General features: G+C 47.1%; 1 protein-coding gene across 4 annotated transcripts in view; it reads right to left on the reverse strand.

The window, feature by feature from the left end:
• Positions 1 to 2,579: 2,579 nt before the first annotated feature.
• Positions 2,580 to 14,559, reverse strand: part of HIP1 (huntingtin interacting protein 1) — a 204,382-nt gene continuing 192,402 nt past the window's right edge. For 2 of the 4 annotated variants that reach the window (XM_050783627.1, XM_050783626.1), the window contains exons 25-31: positions 13,816 to 13,909; positions 11,964 to 12,064; positions 11,603 to 11,708; positions 9,681 to 9,804; positions 8,737 to 8,798; positions 4,105 to 4,213; positions 2,924 to 3,327 (exon numbers count right to left, since the gene is read on the reverse strand). In XM_050783627.1, coding sequence (XP_050639584.1) covers positions 3,275 to 3,327; positions 4,105 to 4,213; positions 8,737 to 8,798; positions 9,681 to 9,804; positions 11,603 to 11,708; positions 11,964 to 12,064; positions 13,816 to 13,909 — 649 coding nt within the window. In that variant the 3' untranslated portion in view covers positions 2,924 to 3,274. Of the gene's footprint in view, positions 3,328 to 4,104; positions 4,214 to 8,736; positions 8,799 to 9,680; positions 9,805 to 11,602; positions 11,709 to 11,963; positions 12,065 to 13,815; positions 13,910 to 14,559 lie in introns of all 4 variants that reach the window. The other 2 variants (XM_050783624.1, XM_050783625.1) reach the window with 2 other exon arrangements.

Genomic DNA, 14,559 nt, shown 5'->3' on the forward strand with positions numbered 1-14,559 from the left:
CCACCTCGCCCGGCTAGTTTTTTGGATTTTTTAGTAGAGACGGGGTTTCACCGTGTTAGCCAGGATGGTCTCCATCTCCTGACCTCGTGATCCGCCCGTCTCGGCCTCCCAAAGTGCTGGGATTACAGGCTTGAGCCACCGCGCCCGGCCTAATCTGAGCTATTATGAAAGTAATTATGTGACATCTGACAGTTACTTCCTCATGTGACACTGACTTAGCCTCTGCTTCTGTTTAAGTGCTTTCTTAACTGTTATGACTCAGGCTAAGTCGACGAAGGTTTTAAACATTTCTGTGGCTTTAAAAACAAACAATTTTTTGTTTGTTTTTAAAGAGATGGAGTCTTGCTCTGTCACTCAGGCTGGAGTGCAGTGGTGCAATCACGGCTCATTGCAGCCTCAAACTCCTGGGCTGGGCTCGGACAGAGAATCTTTTTTTTTTTTGTGACAGGGTCTCACTCCGTCACCCAGGCTGGAGTGCAGTGGCACAGTCAGGGCTGACTGCAGCCTCAACTTCCCAAGCTCAAGCAATTCTCCCACCTCAGCTCCCCAACTAGCCGAGACTACAGGCATGTGCACCATCATACCCGGCTAATTTTGTTTTTGAATTTTAGTAGAGACGAGGTCTCGCTATGATGCCCAGCCTGGTCTCAAACTCCTGAGCTCAAGCAATCCTCCCGCCTTGGCCTCCTAAAGTGCTGGGATTACAGGCGTGAGCCACTGTGCTCAGCTGGGCAGAGATCCAGTACACTAGACTTTTTGCCCCATTTGTAATTTGTTTTTTTTGGTTTTTTTTGAGACGGAGTTTTGCTCTTGTTGCCCAGGCTGGAGTACAATGGCGTGATCTCAGCTCACTGCAACCTCTGCCTCCGGGGTTCAGGAGATTCTCCTGTCTCAGCCTCCTGAGTAGCTGGGATTACAGGCACCCGCCACTATGCTTGGCTAATTTTTGGTATTTTTAGTAGAGACGGGGTTTCACCACATTAGCCAGGCTGGTCTCGAACTCCTGACCTCAGGTGATCCACCTGCCTTGGCCTCTCAAAGTGCTGGGATTACAGGCGTGAGCCACGGGTACAGTGGTGCCCGGCCACCCCATTGGTAATTTGAAACGTATGAGTTGGAATGGCTGAGATCTAGAAGTGAGGACTAGCTACTTTTGGAAATGTTGACCCGCATCAAGAACACACTGATTGGTTTAGTTGCCACAACTGGGACAGGGAAGCCATGCACCATTCCTTCTGAGCCTTGAATAAAAAAAAAATACTAAGCAGAAAGCAGCATTCAACACAAGACTGCCCAATTTCTGGTGCTGATACTTCCTTAGCCCAGTATGGAGGTCACACCTCTGAGTATGGTCATCCGAGGTCCTGGGAGAGAGTTTTTTGAATGTCCCACTTAGAAAATGCACAGAGAGGGAGTTGGGGAGGGGGGTGGGCTAGGGAGATGGGGGTTGGTTCACAGTGATCAAACAGAAGTCTCACAACCCGTCATGTAGCAAAACCTAGCAATGTTCTGTTGGGGCAGATCCTGGGAAGTGCATGATGGCTACCACCAATGAGTTGCTATAGATAAAGAAGGAAGACGCTGTTTTTCCAAGATCAGAAGGTCACTTAAATGCTGGGGTCCATCTAGAACAGGAAAAGTGCTGTTGGGCTGCCCATCCCTGGCAAACTGTTCATGTGCCCTCTGTCCTCATCCTGTCCACAGGGCAGCGAGAGCCTGGGGCATATGGCTGAAAGGAGTTAGAGCCGCTGGCTCTGTCCTTTCTCGTTTTCTCTGACTCAAGAGCTCTGAATGATCTCCTTGCTTTGGGATCCAAGTCAGTAACAGTCCAGCACCTTGGCCTTGCTTCTGATTCTTGAAGGCTGATGTAGCCGGGCAGAAAGATGAGCCTTGCTATAGTCACACCTGAAGTCCTGATTGCTCCAAGCATCTCTTTGTAGGCTGTTGCTGCTTAAGGGAGGTTAGTAATAAATACTAAGGGTAGCAAACCAAGTATAGGGTTCTTTCCTGATGGGAGCAATTGCGTCTGATCTTCCGGGTTTGTCAATTGCGTAGAAGGTGGAACGATCTTTTTATTCAAGAGGATGCCAAGGCAGACGTCTGCAGAAAGGAGTTGGGAATCGCTCCCACGCTCCCTCTCTGGGCCAAGGGAGATGGCCCACTTGACACAGACCGTTCATGGACAGTTCATTCCGGCGGGGAAGTAGTGTTGATCTCACCAGTTCCATTCAAGCATGTGATAAAAATTTTTGAGCCTGGTCACAGGAACTCCTAAGAAACATGTCCTGTGAAGACCTGGGCTGTGTGAACCCTCTTGTCCCTCTTTCTGTTGTCTTCTCCCTTGTGAAGGTGGACAGAGGCTTTCCGCTGGGGTTCAGCTTTAGGAGGGAAAGGCACTCACTCCTTCTGCCTTTTGAGGAAAGCTGTCACTCAGCAGCTCCGCCTGACCCTGGAGCATGGACTGGGTGGGCCAGCATTTGCTCAGCGTGAAGGCGGAGGTGGAGCACCGAGAGGCCTGGACAGCACCATCGCCGGAGCTGCCACAGTGGGGGGCCCTGGAGACTCAGCTCCAGGTGTGTGCCCTTTGGGAGAGTTGGCTATGTGAGTGAAACTTAAAAAAAAAAAAAAAAAAACAACCAAAAAACCCAACCAACCACCATAAGAAGCAGTGGAAATCCATGGCACTGCCCAAAGAAGGGGAGAATGGCCTTGGCATTCACAGCCAGGACACTCCTGCTGTCCTTCTGACTGTGCAGATTTCAGGGTAGTGTCCTGGTTTGGAATCCATCAGCCCTCTGATGCTCACAAGTTTGTGCAAATGATGAAACTGAAAAGACTGAGAAGAAAACAGAAAAGAAAAGGCATAAGATCTTCCCTCTCCAAGCTGTCAACGAACAACAAGCAGCCCCTCTATTAAGGATACCCATTGTTGTGGGGGTCAAATAGTCAGCAGGACTGGATGGAAGTCCTCTCTGTTGAGTGGCCCTGTCCCCCACCACCCCTCTTTGCACCTAGGCTTGCTCATGGGCAGCACTGGCCAGCCTGGATGCTAACTAGGGAGGCGGGGAAAGAACAGAGATGACCATGAGTCCAAACAGAAAGGGTGTCGCTATGGAGGGAGTCTTTGGAAGTGTCATGCAGGTCCTCGGCATTGGGTAATGGCAGTGGTGTGGCTGCCCCTGGGACTCCAAGGATTTGGCCTGTGGCTGGGGAAATGACACACACGAGATAGGTAATAAGGATTTACACTGACATATGGGGTATCGGTTTGGCTCTATTCTTTTTCGGTTACCGCTTCTTGCAGTGTAGGTGGAGATGCCTCTGTTCCTAAAAGACAATGATAATTTATGTTGCAAAGCGCTTCATGCATGCATACACTCACTTAACCAAAAAACCTGCCACCATGGGGGCTCAAAAATACATTATAATTATAACCATGGTGTAATCACCTAGTCCCCGAGTTTGGTGTCTAGGAATGACTAGGATCTGTCTATGGTTGGTGCCCAGAGTCTGTCAAATCCCATAACAGTCAACAATCTTGGTTGTGATCAAGTTGACTGCTTTCGACATGCAGACAGCAACATATAGACTCAAGGTGATGGATGGCAAGTCTCTGGGCTGGCAGGCTGAATGTGACTCCATGCCACTCCGTTTCTCAGCACCTGATCCCTTCTATCCTTTGGCAATTGTTGCCCTTCACTGGCTCTAGATAGTCAGAATCTTGTAATTCACTTGTCCCTGTCTGCCAGATCTCCACTGACCACTATTCTTTTGTTTTTCAACTCTCTGCTGGCCAGAAACTAAATTCCCAGGGAGTTAGCAAGGCTAGCTGGGCCTGGGAGGGAATGGCAGTGAATGAGTTATGATCAATGTTTAGGTCTTAAAAGGTGACAACAAAAGCTTTTAATTCACCATAATTTCACCCAGAGTTAGACTTAAAGGTTATTTACAACAGAAGAGAAAATAGGTTCCATGAGGAGAGAAGAGAAGGAAGAAGCCACTGATCTGGTGGGTTCCTTGTTCTGTTCCATTCTAGGGGAAGGCCCTGTCACACAGCTTCCCCTCCCTGCTGTGGGTTAGTGCCCGTCCTTGGAGTCAGCTCACCTTCTTCCCAGCCCTCAGCAACACCAGCAAGCTCGTAGTGCTTTTTCCGAAGCTCTCCCAGTTTTTGACGCTCCTTCTGCAATTCATTTTCTAGCTCTAGCACCCTAACCTGTAAGGAAAGTGAGTGGGATTTTCTTTTGATCAGCTCTCTGAGATTTAATTTTTATGTATATTTTTTATAGAGATGGGGTCTTGCTCTGCTGCCCAGGCTGGTAGTGAACTCCTGGCCTCAGGAGATCCTCCTGTCTTGGCCTCCCAAAGTGCTGACATTACAGGCATGAAACACCATGCCCAGCCTACATCTATCTTATTTTGATTACCCCCTTTCTGCTGCATTGTGAATTCCTCTTCTTCTGCATTATTCACCCTGTTTCCATACTTTATCTAGTCCTCAATTTCTGTTCTCTTTTTGCTCTAATTTTTCCATTCTCCCATTCATTTATCTATCCCAGTAGCTCTTATGTTTTACTCACTGTGATCCTCTACTGGAAGTGAATGATGCTTTACAAATACCTAAATGGGAGGTGGGCTTATCTTCTGTTGCTCTGATAAATCACTATCTAAAAACAACTCTAATGTTTAGCCTAACTGTATGGTGAGTGCCAATCTAGTTGTAAACCTTCTTCAATTCCAGTTCCCTGGAAACCCAGGTAGGAACCAAGTATGATGGTTCTGATATCTTTCAGGTATTTGTGCAACTTAGGCTTATTACTGCTACAGGAAAAAGCATGGACAGTCTTACTAAAGGAAAAGGTGATCTTGCCTAGCTCTACTTCTCATTAATGTAATTTATTTTATTTCTTAATTCAAGGAATATTTGCTGGCCAGGCACAGTGGTTCATGCCTGTAATCCCAGCACTTTGGGAGGTCAACGTGGGTGGATCATTTGAGGTCAGGAGTTTAAGACTAGCCTGACCAACATGATGAAACCCCATCTCTACTAAAAATATACAAAATTAGCCAGGTGTGGTGGTGCATGCCTGTAATCCCAGCAACTTGGGAAGTTGAGGCAGGAGAATTGCTTGAACCCAGGAGGCAGAGGTTGCAGTGAGCCAAGATCACACCATTGCACTCCAGCCTGGGCAACAAGAGCAAAATTCCATCTCAAAAAAAAAAAAAAAAAAAAAAAAAGGAATATTTGCTGAGCACTGATCATGTCCCTGCTTACCTTATAGAGGGAAAAGACAAATGAAGGAGAAAGATCAGATTGCAAAGAAATGACACAGGGAAATGTAATAAAGCCTAAGAATAGTCAGCCAGGTCTAGTCTCAGAAAGTCATTTTTCAGCTTTTGTGGCCTTAAGAGCTCAGCTGCCTGGAGACCTGGAGAATAATATTCCAGGCAGAAGAAACAGCCAGAGCAAAGGCTCTAAAGCAAGACAGATCTGGAGGTGTTGGGAGAAGGAAGGAAGTTGTATATGAGACATATGATAGAGGGGTAGGGTTGCAGGATGAAGTTGAGAACCAGGCAAGGATCATTTTTCACCCAGGCTCATGACCTGATGAGGAGCTTGGATGTTGTACATGCAATGAAAAGCCACTGGGAGGATTTAAGCAGAGAGGGGACATCCTGAGATCTACATTTCTAAACTATCACATGGGGAATGAATGGACTGTAGAGGGTCAAGAGTAGAAGCAACTAGACCCAGTGAAGTGGTTCCTTTTTTGTTTTGAAACAACTTTTTATTATGGAAAAAGTAAAACATCTACAGAGGGACGGAGACTAGCAGAGTGACCTCACTGTGCTCTTCACCCAGCTCCACCAACTAACTAACCATATGACCAGACTTGCCTCTGCAATGCTCTTTGCTATTCTCCCCACCACCTGATCGTGCCATGGGATTATTATTATCGTTATTTTTAGAGATAGGGTCTCACTCTGTCACACAGGCTGGAGTGCAAGAGTTTGATCACAGCTCCCTGAAGCCTCAAACTCCTGGATTCAAGTGATCCTCCTGCTTCAGCCTCCAGACTAGCTGGGACTGCAGGCATGTGTCCCAGCTAATTTTTAATTTCTATGTAGAGATGGGGTCTCTCTATGTTGCCCAGGCTTGTCTTGAACTCCTGGCCAAGCAATCCTCCCAACTTGGCCTTCCAAAGTACTGGGATGATAAGCATGAGCCACTGCACCCAGCCTACCACAGGATTATTTTAAAATGACTATTCATATAACATTATAGGTAAGTTGCTTTTGTAGTGGTTCAGGAGACAGAGAATGGTGGCTTAGGTTACAGCAGGAAGATGGAAAGAAGTGGAAAGATTAAGCTTTTGTTTTGTGATTTAGTGTTAACAGGCCTTGCAGATGGATTGGATGTGGAGGGTGAGGGAAAGAGAGGAATCAAGGATGACTGTTTGTGGCTCAGCACCCAGTAGGCGGTGGGGGTGTCATTTACTGAGATGAAATAAACAAGGGGAGGGACAGAGTGGGGTGTGAGGGACACCAAGAGGCCTGTTTTGGATATCAGTTACGTTTGAGATACTTATAGGGCATTAGTGGGGAGCTATCAAGAAGGCTGCTGGATAAGTATGGGGCTCAAGGAGAAGATCTAAGCTGTGGAGAAGATTTTGGAATTTATCCACATATAGGTGGTATTTAAGTCAAGAGGGGATGGGTGCAGTAGCTCACGCCTGTAATTTCAGCACTTTGGGAGACCGAGGCAGGTGTATCACCTGAGGTCAGGAGTTTGAGACCAGCCTGGCCAACATGGTGAAACCCTGTCTCTACTAAAAATACAAAAATTAGCTGGGTGTGGTGGCGGGTGCCTGTAATTCCAGTTACTTGGGAGGCTGAGGTGGAAGAATTGTTTGAACCTGGGAGGCGGAGGTTGCAGTCAGCCAAGATTGCATCACTGCACTCCAACCTGGGCAACACACTGAGACTCTGTCTCAAAAAAATAATAATAATAAAAATAAAGTCAAGAGGGACCGCGTGAGACTGCTAAGCAGAAGTCCCTTCAGTATTCAGACAGAAATTTGGCTTTGCTGGTGATCTGTGTCTTTTCCTAAAGATGCTGAGCCAGGTGCAGTGGCTCATGGTTATAATTCCAACACTTTGGGAGGCTCAGGTGGGAGAACTGCTTGAGCCCAGAAGTTCAAGACCAGCTTAGGCAACATAGTGAGACTCCCATCTCTACAAAAAATAAAGAAAGAGGCTGAATGCAGTGGTTCACACCTGTAATCCTAGTACATTGAGAGGCCGAGGTGGGCAGATTGCCTGAGGTCAGGAGTTCGAGACCAGCCTGGCCAACATGGTGAAACCTCATCTCTACTAAAAATACAAAAATTAGCCGGGCGTGACGGTGCATGTCTGTAATCCCAGCTACTTCCGAGGCTGAGGTGGGACAATCGCTTGAACCTGGAAGGCGGAGGTCGCAGTGAGCCAAGATCATGCCACTGTACTCACTCCAGTCTGGGCGACAGAGCAAGACTCAGTCTCAAAAAAAAAGAAAGAAAGAAAGAAAGAAAAATTAGCTGGGCATGGTGGTGTGCAACTGTAGTCCCAGCTACTCAGGAGGCTGAGTTGGGAGGATCTGCCTGAGCCCAGGAATTCAAGTCTGCAGTGAGATGTGATGGCACCACTGCACTCCAGCCTGAGGAAGAGAGTAAGGCCCTGACTCAAAAAAAGAAAAAAAATTGCTGAGTGACACATCTTGGAGTACTTTAACAATTCCAGTTTGAAATTCACCCCAAGACTGATGACCAATAATTCTAGAAAAATGATATCAATTTTTTTAAAGGATCTTGCTGATACCTATTTTGCATCGTATGACTTTATAGAACAACAGAGAGAAATAATGGCATTGCCTTTGATGAGTTAAAAGGATTTTCTCTTTTAAAACTAAAGGTCATACGCAAATAATTCATACCAGAAGTCTAAAACAATGTTTATAGTAAGACTATTAAGTTTGTGGATACTAAGAGATCCTGGATAACATTTAGAGGAATGTTAGTCCAAGACTAGTGGGCAAGAGTTAAGAGTCTGATCTTGGCTGGGTGTGGTGGCTCACGCCTGTAATCCCAACACTTTGGGAGGCTGAGGCAGGAGGATTGTGTGAGGCCAGGAGTTGAGACCAGCCTAGGCAACATAGTGAGACCCTGTCTTTACTTTATTTAAGGAAAAAAGAAAATGGCCGGTGGCTCACACCTGTAATCCCAGCACTTTGGAAGGCCCAGGTGGGCAGATCACAAGGTCAGGAGTTCAAGATCAGCCTGGCCAGCATGGTGAAAGCCTATCTCTATTAAAAATAAAAAATTAGCTGGGCATGATGACACATGTCTATAATCCCAGCTACTTGGGAGGCTGAGGTAGAAGAATCGCTTGAACCTGGGAGGTGGGGAGTGAGGTGAGCCGAGATCATGCCATTGCATTCCAGCCTGGGTGACATGAGACGACTCCGTCTCAAAAAAAACAAAATAACAAAAGAACAAAAAAACAAGGATTCTGATCTTCACTAATAACCTCCACCTCCACTGTTTCTTCCGGCATGATTTACATTCAGTCTTGGGTTAGTAGGTACACCTGTGTTCATTTCCACTCAGGTCTCTCTCCCTCTGCCTTTTCTCCACGGGAACAATATTTAGAGTCCATGTCTAGGCAATAGAGGCTATCTAGACTTAGCGATGGAGCTCTCACCTGGGAATCCATCTCTTGGCGTTTGATCTGTGTCAGCGTCATGCTTGAGAAGTCCATGTTGTCTGCAAGGATGGAAACAAGAAGATCTTATCAAATTTTACCCTGCCTGACTGGCACCTGAGAGGTGGACAATGCCAACGCTCTGTGGAAACACCTGGTTTGCCATTTGTCAACACTGCATGAAAGTAACTGAGGGGGCTGGACATGGTGGCTCACTCCTGTAATCCTAGCTCTTTGGGAGGCTGAGGTGGGTGGATCACGAGGTCAGGAGTTCAAGACCAGCCTGGTCAACATAGTGAAACCCTGTCTTTACTAAAAATACAAAAATTAGCCAGGTGCAGTGGTGGGTGCCTGTAATCCCAGCTATTTGGGAGGCTGAGGCAGGAGAATCACTTGAATCTGGGAGCGGAGGTTACAGTGAGCCAAGATTGCACCATTGCACTCCAGCCTGGGCGACAAGAGCAAGATTCCGTCTCAAAAAAAAAAAAAAAAAAAAAAAGGCAGGGAACAGTGGCACAGTGGCTCACACCTATAATTCCGGCAAACTTTGGGAGGCCAAGGTGGGGCAGATCACCTGAGGCGAGGAGTTCGAGACCAGCCTTGGCCAACATGGTGAAGCCCCGTCTCTACTAAAAATACAAAAATTAGCGGGCGCAGTGGCGGTGCCTGTAATCCCAGCTACTCGGGAGGCTGAGGCAGGAGAATCGTGTGAACCAGGGAGGTGGAGGTTGCAGTGAGCAGAGATCGTACCACTGCACTCCAGTCTGGGTGACAGAGTGAGACCCTGTCTCAAAAACAGAAATAAAGAAAAAATAAAATAAAAAGATGAAAAATATGAAAGAATTTAGACACAGTCCTGTGGGATTTGGTTGGGATCACAGGGAACGATGCAGAGAAGAGCTCAAGGATGCAAGATAAGAAAAGGGTCCCTTTGGAAAGGCTACCTGTCTCTTCAATCTGTGATTTGCCGGAAATGGTTGAGGCCACGACGCCGGCAGTGGCCTGGTTCACTCCCCGAGAGGCCTGCTGCAGCTGGGCTAGGTTGGGGCTGTCCTTATCAGCTTTCACCTACCAGGACAAAGCGGATTTAGGTTCACACAACACCTAGAGCAAGAAGGACTGAATCAAATAATTGCTCTGATGGTTCTTAGCAAACATATGTGGGCCAAACGGCAATCACCAATCAGCTTCTCAAAACCTGCTGCCTACAGTCAGCTCCTGACATTATCTATCATCTGAAAAATTATTCCTGGCTTCTTTGCTTGGTGGCTCCCAAACTCTAAGCATTATCACTTATTTGGACAGTGTACCCAGTTGTAGAAATCAATCTGGGATGACAAGAAATAAGGGCAAATAAAGAACACTGAGATACTGTGAAACTCTTCAAAGGATTTTGAGCACCCGGTTTACATGAGAATTAGTTGGGGGCATCGATAGTATTGAGTCAAAAAATTTTTTTTTGTTTTTTGAGATAGAGTTTCGCTCTTGTTGCCCAGGCTACGTGATCTCAGCTCACTGCAACCTCCGCCTCCCTGGTTCAAGTGATTCTCCTGCCTCAGCCTCCCAAGTAACTGGGATTACAAGTGTCCACCACCACACCCGGCTAATTTTTTGTATTTTTAGTAGAGACGGGGTTTCAAGATGTTGGCCAGGCTGGTCTTGATCTCCCGACCTCAGGTGATCCACACACCTTGGCCTCCCAAAGTGCTGGGATTACAGGAGTGAGCCACCGTGCCCGGCCTGATTCAAATTTGAAGACTAATAAGGAGGAGTTGTGGAATCTCAGAGATAAGTCAGGTAACCTGTTTATGATGCCAACCTATTCCTTATTTGAGTGTTTCTTGAATGCCAGGACTGCTAATAGGAAGTTGGCATTGCTGGGACTCTCTAAGGCCACTTGTAACGGATGTGAGGAAAGTCACGAGGGACATGTGTGGTGCACTGGGTACAGACGTTCCTTGCTGTCACATGAAAGGACTCTAAGGCTGGGTGTGGTGGCTCACGCTTGTAATTCTAGCACTTTGGAAGGTTGAGGTGGGTGGATCACGAGGTCAGGAGATCGAGGCCATCCTGGCTAACATGGTGAAACCCTGTCTCTACCAAAAATACAAAAAATTAGCTGGGTGTGGTGGCGGGTGCCTGTAGTCCCAGCTACTGGGGAGGCTGAACCAGGAGAATCACTTGAACTCGGGAGGTGGAGTTTTGCAGTGAGCCGAGTTTGCGCCACTGCACTGCAGCCTGGACAACAGAGCAAGACTGTCTCAAAAAAAAAAAAAAAAAAAAAAAAAAGCTGCTGTAAGAGGATGGTATGGGACCCTTAAGAGGCTGAATTTGTATTTGGAATCGAATCCACCTGAGCCCTGGATAAATCATCTGTTGTCAGGTCCAGTTCCATCCCACCATCCAAGTACTGTCTAACCTAGCCAAGTACTCTCTAACTCCTAAGTACTCTCTAACTGAACCAAGTACCATCTAACCTAACCAAGTACCATCTAACCTAGCCAAGTACTCTCTAACCTAGCCAAGTGCTGTCTAACATAGTCAAGTATATCCCTTAGTACTCTCTAACCTAGCCAAGTTCCATCTAACCTAGCCAAGTACTCTCTAACCCCTTAGTACTCTCTAACCTAGCTAAGTACCATCTAACCTAGCCAAGTGCCATCTAACCTAGCCAAGTACTCTCTAACCCCTTAGTACTCTCTAACCTAGCTAAGTACCATCTAACCTAGCCAAGTGCCATCTAACCTAGCCAAGTACTCTCTAACTCAGCCAAGTACTGCCTAATGCAGCCAAGTACTCTTTAACCTAGCCTAGTACTCTCTAACCAGGCCTTCCAGGGTCCTAGGAGGTCCAGCACAGGTCCTACCTTGGATGCAGCCACAAGCTGGGCTGTGCTAGCAGCAATTTCATGTGAACACACCATTAGCTCCTCAAATTTCCCTCTGCCTTGTACCACCAGATCAGCTGCATCCCTGATGGAAAACGACAAGAGGGACTAGGTTTTGGGCAGATGAGCCGCAACTCCTCCACAATCCCACCTCCAGACCCCCAGCATCACCCTGTGTCCCCTGGGAGAGCCAGGCTCCCTTGTAAACTTGGTCCTATTGACTTCCTGATCAATAGTTTATTGATCAGGGAGAGATTCTTTTCCCTTCCTTAGCTATTGTTTGGAGTGGATCAATGGAAGAGGGGTCAGGGGAGGAGCCTTGGTACCAATGGATACTTACACCATGACAGTGGCTCCCCAGCCCACAGCCTTGGAGGCTGAGATGAGTCCTTCTGTCCATCGAGAGTTCTTGGCATAAAACTCTTTAGGGGATGCTGTACCCTAGGGAAGAAAAAAATAGTCGTAGCCACCTTTTATTGAGCATGTACTATATGGCAGGTGCTTTTATATATATATTATCCCAAATCATCCTCATAGTAACTCTGAGACATAAGCATTAGTATTCCCATTTCACAAAAAAGAAGATTCAGAGACAAAAATGGCTTTTCTGGCTGGGTGCAGTGGTGCTCGCCTGTAATCCCAGCACTTTGGGAGGCTGAGGCAGGTGGATCACTTGAGGTCAGGAGTTCAAGACCAGCCTGGACAACATGGTGAAACCCTGTCTCTATTAAAAATACAAAAATTAGCTGGGTATGGTGGTGGGTGCCTGCGATCCCAGCTATTCAGGAGGCTGAGGCAAGACAATCACTTCAACCTAGGAGGCGGAGGTTGCAGTGAGCCGAGATCGCGTCACTGCACTCTAGCCTGGGCAACAGAGCAAGACTCTGTCTCAAAACAAAACCCTGGCTGGGCGTGGTGGCTCATGCCTGTAATCCCAGCACTTTGCAACGCCGAGGCGGGTGGATCATGAGGTCAAGAGATTGAGACCATCCTGTCTAATATGGTAAAACCCCATCTCTACTAAAAATACAAAAATTAGCTGGGTGTGGTGATGTGCGCCTGTTGTCCCAGCTACTCGGGAGACTGAGGCAGGAGAATTGCTTGAACTCAGGAGGCAGAGGTTGCAGTGAGCCGAGATTGCAGCACTGTATTCTAGCCTGGTGACGGAGTGAGACTCAGTCTCAAAACAAAAAACAACAACAACAATGAAAAACCAAAAACAAAAACCCCAAACAACAAAACAACAAACAAACAAAAAGGCTTTTCCCAAGGTCAGGAAATAAATGGAAGCAAATCTTGGGCTTTTCTGACTCCAAAGCCTGCAGCATTTCTACCATACGATGACATTTCTGTATTGTATATGTAAGAATAAATATTCTCATATGAATAAGTTATGATCTGAAAAGAGTCTAGCCACTCTCTGCGATTTGCCAATAAAAAAGGAGACTACACAGTGAATATATTAAAAATATATATTTCTACTTGGATTTGAAAAATGTTTTTATGCTTTGGAAGTGTCTGATAGTCTGAGGATCTGCAGATAATCCTTGTCCAGTCCATCTTTCTATTTTAGAAACAGAAAACATCGCCTCGCAGGAAGATAAAAGGCACCAGCAAACCAGGCCTGGCTGCTTGCTTTATGGCACTGTTCTCAGGCTCATTAACCCCTCTCTGGACTTGCGCCTCCCAAGCTGCAGTGGCATATGGGGAAATAAGAAAAAGAAGATGATGATAATCCCAGCAAAGGCATGAGACCATGAAGTGATGCATTGATAACAGGCTGACAGCAGAGTCTATTTGTAAGGGTGAGTTGACTCTGCTGGTGGAAACAGACAAGGCAGAGCTCCCTGTGAAAAGTCTCAAGCTGGCTTTCAGGATCTGCTTCGTTTGCAAAAGTCCTCATGTCTCCCTCAGAGTACCCAGGTGTGCAATGTAAGCAGGGCTCCCACAGCAAGTTCCAACAATGTCTGCCTGTGCGAAGGGAGCTGGAGTTGGGACCCATGCCTGGCCACCCTCTAGGAAGGTCCTGGAGCTCTGACTTCTCCCCAGGGCCTCTGCTGATGTCTACAGGAGTGGCACCTCTGTGCTCAGGTGGACACACAGAACAAGATGGCAGCATCACAGAGTCTGGTGGAGCGGGAATCTGTCACCAATGCCTGCTCTTCCTGCCCAGGGCCCACATCCACACTCACCCTGCCGCTCTCCACAATCTCTCTCTGGAGGTCCTTAGAGGCTACAATCAGCACCTGAATAGCTTGCATGAGGCTGGTACAGCAACCAAGGATCCTGCCAAACAAACAAACAAACAAACAAAAAGTCGGGGATACACTGAGATCAAGATCCAAGATCAATGAACACGACTGTTCTCCTTTCCACTCCTAGCCAAAGGCAAGCTTGGAATGGGAAAGGGAGGTAAGAAAGGTGCTGAGATTACTGGAACATTCTGCAGGGAGGACCCAAAGGAGAGGCTGGGGAGTGACAGATCGATTGTGGGTCTCCATCGTAAGGAATAGTGAAGTTGTGATTCCTAGGGCTTCTTTTCTTCTTTTTTGAGACAGAGTCTCGCTCTGTCACCCAGGCTAGAGTGCAGAGGCATGATCTTGGCTCACTGCAACCTCCGCCTCCTAGGTTCAAGTGATTCTCCTGCCTCAGCCTCCCAAGTAGCTGGCATTACAGGCATGCACCACCACGCCTGGCTAATTTTTGTATTTTTAGTAAAGATGAATTTTCACCACATTGGGCAGGCTGTTCTCGAACTTCCAACCTCAGGTGATCCTCCCTCCTCAGCCTCCCAAAGTGCTGGGATTGCAGGTGTGAGCCACCACACCGGCCCGGGGTTTCTTTTCTTCTATAGTGAAACAGCAATATTGCTGTCATCGTTAATACTGTCACTGATGATTACATCAACTCAGCCCTTCCCCGTGGCTGCTACTGCT

Source organism: Macaca thibetana, chromosome 3 (assembly GCF_024542745.1).
Source record: "Macaca thibetana thibetana isolate TM-01 chromosome 3, ASM2454274v1, whole genome shotgun sequence".
Classification (NCBI taxonomy): Eukaryota; Metazoa; Chordata; class Mammalia; order Primates; family Cercopithecidae; genus Macaca; species Macaca thibetana.